Source organism: Gekko japonicus, unplaced genomic scaffold (genome assembly GCF_001447785.1).
Source record: "Gekko japonicus isolate JY-2015 unplaced genomic scaffold, Gekko_japonicus_V1.1 scaffold1613, whole genome shotgun sequence".
Taxonomy (NCBI): Eukaryota; Metazoa; Chordata; class Lepidosauria; order Squamata; family Gekkonidae; genus Gekko; species Gekko japonicus.
Genome location: NW_015173182.1, coordinates 394186 through 405458, shown reverse-complemented (window position 1 = coordinate 405458; position 11273 = coordinate 394186). Strand labels below are relative to the sequence as shown.

Here is an 11273-nt window from a genome sequence, read left to right as displayed (position 1 = left end):
TGACACTGTCTAACCATCTCATCCTTTGCCGTCCCCGTCTTCTTTGACCTTCAATCTTTCCCAGCATCAGGGTCTTCTCCAGTGAGTGCTCCCTTCTCATTTGGTGGCCAAAGTATTTGAGCTTCAGTTTCATTATCTGGCCTTCCAGGGAACAGTCAGGGTTGATTTCTTTGAGGATTGACTGATTTGTTCTTCTTGCAGTCCAAGGGACTCTCAAGAGTCTTCTCCAGCACCATAGTTCAAAAGAATCTATTCTTCGGCGCTCGGCCTTCCTTATAGTCCAGCTCTCGCAGCCATACATGACTACTGGGAATACCATTGCTTTGACCATGCGGACTTTTGTTGGCAGGGTGATGTCTCTACTTTTTATCATGCTGTTTAGGTTCGCCATCGCTTTCCTCCCAAGGAGCAGGCGTCTTTTAATTTCATGGCTGCAGTCACAGTCTGCGGTGATCTGGGATCCCAGGAACGTGAAGTCTGTCACTACTTCCACGACTTCCCCTTCTATTTGCCAAGGAGTGATGGGGCCGGATGCCATGATCTTAGTTTTTTTGATGTTGAGCTTCAAGCCCACTTTTGCGCTCTCCTCTTTTACTCTGAGCAAGAGGCTCTTTAGATCCTTTTCACTTTCAGCCATTAGAGTGGTATCATCTGCATATCTGAGGTTGTTGATCTTTTCCCCAGCAATCTTAATTCCCGCTTGTGATTCATCCAGGCCAGCATTTCGCATGATGTACTCTGCATATATATTAAATAAGCAAGGTGACAGTATACATCCTTGTCGTACTCCTTTTCCTATGCTGAACCAATCAGTTGTTCCGTATCCGGTTCTAACTGTCGCTTCTTGGCCCTTATACAGGTTTCTCAAGAGACATGTGAGGTGGTCTGGTACTCCCATCTCTTTAAGGACCTGCCATAGTTTGTTGTGATCCACACAGTCAAAGGCTTTAGCATAGTCAATGAAGCAGAAGTAGATATTTTTCTGGTACTCTCTTGCTTTCTCCATAATCCAGCGAATGTTGGCAATATGATCTCTCGTTCCTCTACCTCTTCGAAACCCAGCTTGTACTTCTGGTAGTTCTCTATCCACGTACTGTTGAAGCCTAGCTTGTAGGATCTTGAGCATGACCTTGCTAGCGTGTGATATGAGTGCAATTGTGCGATAGTTTGAACATTCCTTGGCATTGCCCTTCTTTGGGATTGGAATGTATACTGATCTTTTCCAATCCTGTGGCCACTGTTGCGTTTTCCAAATTTGCTGGCAAATGGAGTGCAGAACTTTAACAGCATCATCTTCTAAGACTTTGAATAGCTCAGCTGGAATACCATCACCTCCACTAGCTTTGTTGTTAGTAATGCTTTCTAAGGCCCATTTAACTTCACATTCCAGGATGTCTGGCTCAAGGTCAGTGATTATACCGTCGTGTTTGTCAAGGACATTGAGGTCTTTCTTGTATAGTTCTTCTGTGTATTCTTGCCATCTTTTCCTAATCTCTTCTGCTTCTGTTAGGTCCCTACCGTTTTTGTCCTTTATCATGGCCAGCTTTGCATGGAACGCTCCCTTGATTTCTCCAATTTTCTTGAAGAGATCTCTAGTCCTTCCCATTCTATTGTTTTCTTCTATTACTTTGCACTGTTCATTCAGGAAGGCCTCCTTATCTCTCCTTGCTGTTCTCTGGAAATCTGCGTTCAGTTGGGTAAATCTTTCCTTTTCGCCTTTGCCTTTCGCTTTCCTTCTTTCCTCTGCTATTTGTAAAGCCTCATCAGAAAGCCATTTTGCTTTCTTGCATTTCTTTTTCTTTGGTATGGTGGTGATTGCTGCCTCCTGTACGATGTCACGAACCTCTGTCCATAGTTCTTCAGGCACTCTATCTATCAAATCCAGACCCTTGAATCTATTCTTCACCTCTACTGTATATTCATCAGGGATGTGATCTAGGTCAAACCTGAATGGCCTCATGGTTTTCCCGATTTTCTTCAGTTTAAGTCTGAATTTTGCAATGAGTAGCTCATGATCTGAACCACAGTCAGCTCCAGGTCTTGTTTTTACTGACTGGATAGAGCTTCTCCATCTTTGACTGCAAATTATATAGTCAATCTGATTTCGGTGTTGCCCATCTGGTGATGTCCATGTGTAGAGTCGCCTCTTAGGTTGTTGGAAAAGGGTGTTCGCTATGACCAGTGTGTTCTCTTGACAAAACTCTGTTAACCTTTGCCCTGCTTCATTTTGCTTTCCAAGGCCAAACTTGTCTGTTATTCCGGTTACCTTTTGACTTCCTACTTTAGCATTCCAGTCCCCTATGATGATGAGGACATCATTTTTTGGTGTTAGTTCTAGGAGGTGTTGTAGGTCTTCATAGAACCGGTCTACTTCAGCCTCTTCTGCATCAGTGGTTGGGGCATAGACTTGGATTACTGTGATGTTGAATGGTTTGCCTTGGAATCGGACCGAAATCATTCTGTCATTTTTGAGATTATATCCCAGTACTGACTTTTGCACTCTCTTGTTGACTGTAAAGGTCACACCATTTTTTCTACGAGATTCCTGGCCACAGTAGTAGATATAATGGTCTTCTGAATTAACTTCGCCCATTCCTGTCCACTTTAGTTCACTGATTCCTAGGTTTTGACCATGTCAAGCTTACCTTGATTCATAGATCTTACATTCCAGGTTCCTATGCAGTATTGTTCTTTGCAGCATCGGACTTTCCTTTCACCATCAGACACATCCACAACTGAGTGTCCTTTCGGCTTTGGCCCAGCCGCTTCACTCTTTCTGGGGTTACTTGTACTTGCCCTCTGCTCTTCCTCAGTAGCATATTGGACACCTTCCGACCTGAGGGGCTCATCTTCCGGCGTTACATCTTTTAGCCTTTTGATACTGTCCATGGGGTTTTCTTGGCAAAAATACTGGAGTGGGTTGCCATTTCCTTCTCCAGGGGATCACGCTTGGTCTGAGTTCTCTGCTGTGGCCTGTCCATCTTGGGTGGCCCTCCACGGCATAGCCCACAGTCTCATCGAACCACTCAAGCCCCCTCGCCACGACAAGGCAGTGATCCATGAGGGGGTGATTAGTACTTGCGTAGGAGCAATTTTCCCTCTAAGTGGAGCAGTCTCTTGAATTCCACCCAGCAGAGGGTGTCTCCACTTGCAAGCAGGCCTGATGAAGGTGTTAATTGAAGCGCTGGCTTTTGAGAGCGCGAAGAACCTCCTGCAGTCCTTCAAGCAAGGAGCTGAAAAGCACGAAAGAGGGAAGCCTCTTGCTAGGGGCTTTGTTAAGCCCGCTTTTGCAGATCCAAAGAGGAAGAGAGCATTTCTAAATAAGGATTGGTGTGCAGTTTTGTTCTGGCCCTGGAGTTAAAGCGCGTTCCTGGATGTTCCTCTGTTATGCTGCCGTGTAGCATGCATATATATTTGCACTGACCTGGATGGTCCAGGCTAACCCGATCTCATCAGATCTCAGAAGATAAGTAGGATTGGCCTTGGTTAGTACTTGCGTAGAAGCAATGTTCCTTTTAAGTGGAGCAGTTCACATCCTGAACAGAATAGAACTGCTGTAATCTTAAAATGGGCAGTGGGCAGTGCAAGACCCCTGTGTGGCCCCAGACTGCTGCTGAGTGAGGCTTCCTGTGTTAAGGAGCAGCTGCTCACACGCACATCTTAGAGGGAACCCTGGATAGGAGACTACGGGGGAAGTCCAGGGTTGCTGTGCAGAGGCAGGCATTGGCAAACCACCCCTGAACGTCTCTTGCCTTGAAAACCCTACGGGGTCGTCATAAGTTGGCTACAACTTGATGGCACTTTACACCACCACTAAATACATATTTACACGTACATATTACTTTCTGAGTGCTCAAAACACATTACCATGCTATAATCCTCATGACAGCACCGTAAAGTAGATCAGTACTATTGCCTCGATACTGGAAGGGGGGGGTGCTGTGGTAGGGTTGCCAACCCTCACTTGGGAAATTCCTGGGGATTTGGGGGCTGAGCCTGCAGAGGGCAAGATTTGGGGATGGGGGTGGGTCAGCGGGGTCTAGTGCTGTAGAGTCCATCCTCCAAGGCAGATATTTCCCCCCCAGGGGAACTGATCTCTGTAGTCTGAAGATCAGTGGTAATTCTGGGAGATCTCCAGCCCCCACCTGGAGGTTGGCAACCCTAGGCTTGCCTAAGTGCCCTGAGGGAGATCACAGCAGTGGCAAGATCCATGCCAGGAAGGATTTTGCTGACTTTCAGGAGATTATGGAAGGACGAACTGCTTAGAAGGGCCTTTGCCGGGAGCTCACACTTGAATCATTCTGGGTTTTTTATATTAAAAAATAAATTAATTTTTAATGTTAAAAATAAAAAAATAAATTAATTTTTAATATTAAAAATAAAAAATAAATTAAAAAAATCATTCTGTTCTGACCTCTGTGGTGATTTTTTTAAAATCATCTCATTTAATATTTTAATTGCTTTTTTAAAAAAAATCACTGTCACTTGCCTTGAGTTCCCTGCAGGAGAAAGGTAGGCTAAATGTTTTAGAACAAAGCAGCCCAGGGTCTTCTTGATTCATGGCTGAGCCAGTATATTCTTCACCAGCTATTTTAAGAGCAGTTAAGTTAGCAAGCTGTGTTGGTCGAGGAAGGATTCCTCTCCTTTCCCAATCCACTTTGTTGAAGAGGCTTGATTTAAAATTTCCTACCTGTTTGATTTAAACCTTCACTACCAAAAGGGCGGTGTATAAATTCAACCTCCTCCTCCTCCTTTTCTTCTTCTTCTCCTCCTCCTCCTCCTCCTTACCTCCCCTGAGGAAGTTGTACCAGAGAGAAAGGAAACTACAGCAGACACTAGATGGTGCCATTCTCCATTTCATGAAGAAATGGCACCAGCAATAGTTAGAAAACCATAAAAGGTAAAGGTGGTATCATGCTTCAGGAAACAAAGTTCCATTATGATCCTAATATCCTACCACATCCTAAGCGCAACCTTACCCAAATCAGGAGACATATTGTAAAACCTTCTTTTAGAACCTGGTTAGCTGTTTTTGCCGACGGAAAGCTAGTGGGGTTGGCGACTCTCTTCTCGCATAGGTTATATTTTTGTGCGTCCATCTATCATATTCATCCATCAAGCTTGTTTAGGGTTGCTAGCTCTCAGTTGGGAAATACCTGGAGAGTATGAAGGTGGAGCCTAGGGAGGGTGGGATTTGGTAGAAGGGAGGATTGTCAGTGGGGTTATCTCATAGAGTCCACCCTCCAAAGCAGCCGTTTTCTCCAGGGGAACTGATCTTCAGTGTCTGAAGATGAATTGTAATAATGGGAGATCTCCAGGTGCCACCTGGAGATTGGCAACCCTATGTTTGTTCAAGGGTGTTTGCAGAAATAATTCTGGTGGTGGGGGAAGTTCTATGTATTGTAATGGCAAATGACCTGATTTCTTGAAATTTTACTAGCAGCAAATTCACAATTTGGGTGGGGGGGCTCCCTTGTCTTCTCCCCCAAGAACCCCAGCTTCTTGTCCCTCTTATGTGAAATCTTCTAGGGGTAACTGTGTTAGGTTGTGGCAGAAAAATAAACAAGCAGAATCTTAAAGAATAATGAAAGTTTATTTAAATTTTCACAGGCTAGAATCCAGATCATTAGATGTACATAGTAGTTCTAACCAGGCGGACATATGAAGGAAAGCATTTGTAAGGGTCAAAGGGTCATGAGATACAGGAAGTGCAGGGTAAGATGTAATTATTTACGACTTGTATGTGATCCCCTACAGAGATCGTTCACAGGGTTCCCAATCTCCAGGTAATGGCTGGAGATTTCCCGCTATTACAACTGATCTGCAGGCAACAGAGATGAGTTCCCCTGGAGAAAATGGTGCTTTAAAAGGTGGACTCTCTATGGCATGACACCCCACTGAAGTCCCTTCCCTCCCCAAACCCCAACTTCCTCGGGCCCCAGCCCCAAAATCTCCAGGCATTTTCCAGCGAGTAGCTGGCAACCCTAATTGTTCCCAGCAGCAACACTTGCCAGTCTTCTTAGTTTTGCTTAAGATATTTTACTCTTTTTGAAGAACTACTTCAAGATGAACAGATTTCCCTGATGAAGACCATTGGCGAAGCGCATAGGGAATTTTTTGGGGAATTTAACTGAGTAATGAAATATATTTTAACCTGATTTTGCACCATCGGTCTTGTTTTTATTTTTTATCTGTTGTGACTGGTGCGGCTCTTTATTTTTTTGTTAAGCTACTTAATGCCCATAATAGTTGAGGAATTGCACATCCTTGTCAAACTGGAATAAAATCTTGCTGACTTTTTAAGGTGCCACAGGATTCCTGTTGATCTTGTGTATTTAGGGAGGCCAGCTTCCATTTGGGACCTGGGGACCACCCAGAATTACAGCTTATCTCCAGAGTCCAAGACTTCAGAGATCAGTATCCCTGGAGAAAATGGGTGCTCTGGAGGGCATTGTACCCCACTAGCATTTTATCCCACTGACGTCTCTGTCCCCCCCAGGCTCCATCCCCAAACCTCCAGGAGTTTTCCCAACCTGGATCTGGCAATCTAGCCCCCCCCAATCCTCCGCCAGTGACGAGGGGGGACCTGTCAGCCTTAGCTGTACCACATGTCATGAGCACCACTAGATTGAGTCTCCCCCCTTCACCGATGAGAGATCAGACCCTTGAAACACTCCATTGCTGATCTGACTGCTGATGTCATTATCAGTTGTTCCCCGTAACTCCAGCAGTTAGTTCGCCAGTGTGTTACTGTGCCCCACAGTGGGCTAAATACCAGCCTCCTTATCTTTATCTGGTAACACATTTAACGTCATGAAGCTCTCCACAGGGGCCAGAAGATTTGGGTTTAAGGAAGTCTCTGCATGTGACCGTCATAAAAGTACATCTCATGAGGGCTTTGGGAGATTTTTTTCGCTCCCCCGATAATTTCCCACTTCCCCAAATGCAACCATTGAGATTTTAAACACTCAACTTAAATATCTTCAACAACATCAGAAATGGTATTTAAGTTCTGTAAGAACATTGTGGTTTGGTTGCCATGAGTGAGTAAACAGTTATTGTTTAAAGTCACTCAAGGAACTTCTAAGAATTATTGTACATGCCTGACAGTCCCTCCATGTAATCTGCTCCCCCAAATGTTTTCTATTTGCCTACAGTTACTAGAAAGAAAGAACGGTAGATCGGCATTTGCAACCATCTGAGACTAAGGTGCTAAGCAGAATTACACCTTTCTAAACCCATTCATTTCAAGGTCCATTCTGCATCTGGCATTCGTTCCACGTTTTCTCAGCACTCGACCTGGTTCCCCAGAATATCTGTTTTCATTCAATCTGGTATGCAGATTTTCCTGTGTCAGTACTTGCCTCAGCGGTCATTAGCTGTCTGAGCCAAGTAATTCATGGCTTTGCCAGAGTCAGATATTTGAACCCAGGTTTTCCAGGTACCACTTCGGTGGGAAGGTAACAGCGTTCCGTGCACCTTGGTGTTTAGTCATGCCGGCCACATGACCACGGTAACGTCTTCGGACAGCGCTGGCTCTTCGGCTTTGAAACGGAGATGAGCACCGCAACCCTAGAGTCGGATTCGACTGGCTTTCGAGCAAGGGAACTTTAACTTTACCTTTTTTCCCCAGATCCCAATCTGACATGGGCTGATTCTGCACCCATCTGTTTCCTCGCAGTTTTTCCACAGCCATGTTGGGATGATAAACTCCCTCTACACTGCATGCCACTTTCACTTGCTTTGTTCATCAGGTTTTATGGTACCTTCTGCATAGATTTATGGCTGTTCAGGGGTGACTTTGCAGTCAGAATGGCCAGGATATCTGAATGTGGTTTTGAGCAGAACCTTTTCCTTCCTTTTCTTCTGATTTGAGGGAAACCGTAAGCAAACAACTTGACATGGCTTCATTGATCTCCATCAGTTCCCCCGCCCCATTTCCCCCTCTGTATTTATCACCTCACCATTAATTACTTGGCTCAGGCAGCTAATGACTGCTGAGGCAAATAATGACACAGGAAAATCTGCAATGAAGAGCCAAGCATTGAAAACAAAATAGATGGCAAGCTGACGCTAGCCAATGCAGAAACCAGGATCTGAGGCAATGCAATGAAAACAGATATTCCAAGGCAAGAGGGAACCAGGCCGAGTGCTGAGAAAATGTGGAGCGAATGCCAGATGCAGAATGGACCTCTATACCCACTCTCCAAAATGCATCTGTGCTAAAGGCAAATTTAAAAAAAGAAGAGTAGGCTTTTATACCCCACTTTTCTCTGTCTTAAGGAGTCTCAAAGCCACTTACAATCTCCTTTCCCTTCCCCTCCTCACAACAGGCACCTTGTGAGCAGTTCCTCTAAGCTAAGTAAGTGTGAGCATGCACACAGTTTTTTAGCCTCCAGCTCACACATTTTTTGTCTTAGCTCATAAAGGATGGCTCCAGAGCAAACTAATTTATGCAGTAGCCAAATCACTCACTCACAACTTTAATGCCAGTATCTCACAAAGTAGAATTTTGGCTCACAAGACTCCACAGCTTAGAGGGAGCATTGCTTGTGAGGTAGGTGGGGCTGAGAGAGTTCTGAGAGAACCATGATTGGCCTAGGGCTAGAGTCTACCAGTCTACACCACTATACCACTTTGTCTCAGAGAATCATGGGAACTATAATTCTATCAAGAAGGATACATCATCTCTAACAATACCATTGCAAAAGTCCTGATTTGCAGGACTTCTTAAGAGAAGCGATATCAATTCAACTGGCATGAAACCAATATATGTTTTGACTGTGATTTTTTTTCTCTTTTGCCATCAAGTCACAGCTGACTTACGGCAACCCCATGGAGTTTTCAAGGCAAGAGACATCCAGCGGTGGTTTGCCATTGCCTGTCCCTGCATAGCAACCCTGGACTTCCTTGGTGGTCGCCCATCCAAATACTGGCCAGGGATGACCCTGCTTAGCTTCATCGGATGCATGAAGGGTCCTTCAATGTATGGACCATGATTGTTGTTTCCCAGTTTTTCCTCTTTTGGACCACCTGGAGTATGTTGAGAAGAGGATATAAGACAATTCCAATTCCAATAACCTTTATTGGCATAACAATAACTTCAAAAAGAAAAGAGTACATGACAACCAATGGTAAAGTGCCGAAAAACGTTTACCCCTTAGATCTGTTACAATTGTAAGCTGAAGTTATCCGTCTACTCTGCCTGTAAGCTGTAGCTTCCCCCCCCCTAAACCAACTGTAAATGTGCAAAACTATGTATCTTGCAATAAAAATGTTAAATTAAAAAAAACATGGCAAAAAAGAAAGAAAAAGAAAAGATATCAGTACATATCAGCCCATATGCCAACAAAGAGAAACAATCTGAGTACAGCGATTTGTAACATTGTATATAGTAATGATAATAGGGCAAAGTGATAAAAGTTCGGAACAGTAATCTCGAGTATCACAGTCATTAAAACAGTTGCAGTAAGAAGCTTAACAATCCAAAGAGGAATCATAGATACACCTTATCTCACTCTCCATCTCCTTTCCTCTTCCTCTTCCCTTTTTTCTTCCCAGTCTCCCAGACCATTTGCCAGGAACTCTGCCACCTGCTCAGTAACTTCGGGGGTTTTATCCGCTAGCAAGAACTCAATACCTCTATTGGTCACAGCCTTAGAGAGTTGGAGAGGGCTAATCAAGTGTAAACGTAGCTGAGTAAACAGTGGGCAGTTTAAGAGGATATGCTGAACAGAGTCAGGTTCTTTGCAGAGACATCTGCAGAGTCTTGCCTCATAGGCCCCTTGTATCTGCCTGTGACCACGGCCGAGGGAAATATATTGAATCTGCCCAGCAGAAATGCTCTGCATTGAGAAGGGATTGTTAAGTCTGAAAAGTACTGAGCCATAGAGTTTTGTGGGAAAGCAAGACCCAGGAAACGGGGAGAACAATTCCCCCCTGCTGCAGCTTTTATTAATTGTAAATCTATATCCTGAATTCTCCTTTGAATTATTTGGAATATATAGGATTCATTGGAATTAACCAGGGAGTCTAAGTCAATACCTAAAGAATTAATTTTCTCCCTGGTTATAAGCCAGGGTTATAGTGGAGAGCTCGATGGAAGTGTCAACCCCATGTACTGCAGCGGTTAAAAAGGCGAACTCTCTGTTAGGGATTATTAGGAAAGGGATTGAGAATAAAATGGCCAATACTGTAATGCCCTTGTATAGATCTATGATGTAGTCTCATTTGGAATACTGTGTACAGTTCTGGTCAATGTATCTCCAAAAGGACACAGCAGAGCTGGAAAAAGTGCAGAGGAGGGCAACCAAGATTATTTGGGGGTTGGAGCACCTTCCCTATGAGGGAAGGCTGAAAAGTTCTGGGACTTTTCAGTTTAGAAAAAGACATGATAGCGGTTTCTAAAATTATGCTTGGGGTAGAGAGAATTGACAGAGAACTTTTTCTGCCTCTCCCAAAATACTAGAACTTGAGGGCATCCAATGAAGCTGGTGGGCAGTAGGTTCAGGACAGACAAAAGGAAATACTACTTTGACACAAAGAGTGATTAAAATGTGGAATTCGCTGCCAGAGGATGCAGTGATGGCCACAGGAATAAACAACTTTAAAAGGGGATTAGATAGCCAGTGGCTACTATCCAGGGTGGCTGAGGGGAACATCCACCTTGAGAGACACTGATCCTCTGAATCCCAGAGCCAGGAGGCAGCATCAAGGGAAGGCCTCAGCCTCTATGCCCCATTGTTGACTGTCCAGAGGAACTGGCTGGCCCCTGTGTGAGACAAGATGCTGGACTAGATGGATTATTAGTCTGATCCAGCAGGGCTCTTCTTAGGTTCTTATCAGGGGAAGGCCTCTGTGCCCTGTTGTTGGCTGGCCAGAGGAACTGGTTGGCCCCTGTGTGAGACAGGGTGGTGGACTAGATGGGACCATTGGTCTGACACAGAAGGGTTCTTCTTATGCCCTTATGTTCTTATGTAAAATGTAACAGACCTTTCCTGTTATCTGCCTTTTTAGGTTTGCATGGGCAGTGAGTCTGTGACATCTGCCTACGATTACACTGAAAACGACACCTCCACCTTTGATTACGGCAATTACGAGCAGCCTTGCATTAAAGATGAGGTCCGGCGGTTCCGCGCTGCCTTCCTTCCTTCCGTTTACGCCCTCGTGTGCGCCGTTGGGCTGGCCGGCAACATTCTGGTGATGGTGACCAACATCTACTTTAATAGGCTGAAGACCATGACGGATACTTACCTGCTGAACCTGGCCTTGGC

General features: G+C 44.7%; 1 protein-coding gene across 1 annotated transcript in view; it reads left to right on the top strand.

Annotated features, from left to right (window-relative positions):
- CCR7 (chemokine (C-C motif) receptor 7) overlaps nt 1–11273 on the top strand; it is a 19032-nt gene that overhangs the window by 6931 nt on the left and 828 nt on the right. Inside the window, 1 exon segment of the mRNA XM_015422581.1 lies at nt 11017–11272. Within this exon segment, the coding sequence (XP_015278067.1) occupies nt 11023–11272 (250 nt within the window). The 5' untranslated portion in view covers nt 11017–11022.